The 234-nt window shown below is 68.8% G+C and overlaps 1 protein-coding gene across 1 annotated transcript in view; it reads left to right on the plus strand.

Moving 5' to 3' along the window:
* NLRC3 (NLR family, CARD domain containing 3) overlaps positions 1-234 on the plus strand; it is an 11,768-nt gene that overhangs the window by 7,458 nt on the left and 4,076 nt on the right. The window contains exon 9 of the mRNA XM_009586236.1: positions 3-17. Coding sequence (XP_009584531.1) covers positions 3-17 — 15 coding nt within the window. The remainder of the gene's footprint in view (positions 1-2; positions 18-234) is intronic.

The following is a 234-nucleotide window of genomic DNA, read 5'->3' on the forward strand; positions in this document are numbered from 1 at the left end:
AGTCTGCAAAGCCTTGAGTAAGTCCCCCCTCCACGCCTGGTCTCCTGCTTGCCCAAGAGCGCCCAGTCCAGCCTCCTCACTCCAGCAGCACCTCCCACCCTCTCCAGGCTCCCTCCCCTGCCCCAGAGCCCCTCGAGCCGCCCCAGATCCTCCCCACGTCTCTCCCACTCCACGTCCCCTGGAGCGGCACGGGGCCGTGCGTGCTCCGTGCAGGCTGGAGCACCATGCAGCAGC

This window comes from Fulmarus glacialis, unplaced genomic scaffold (assembly GCF_000690835.1).
Source record: "Fulmarus glacialis isolate BGI_N327 unplaced genomic scaffold, ASM69083v1 scaffold2521, whole genome shotgun sequence".
Classification (NCBI taxonomy): domain Eukaryota; kingdom Metazoa; phylum Chordata; class Aves; order Procellariiformes; family Procellariidae; genus Fulmarus; species Fulmarus glacialis.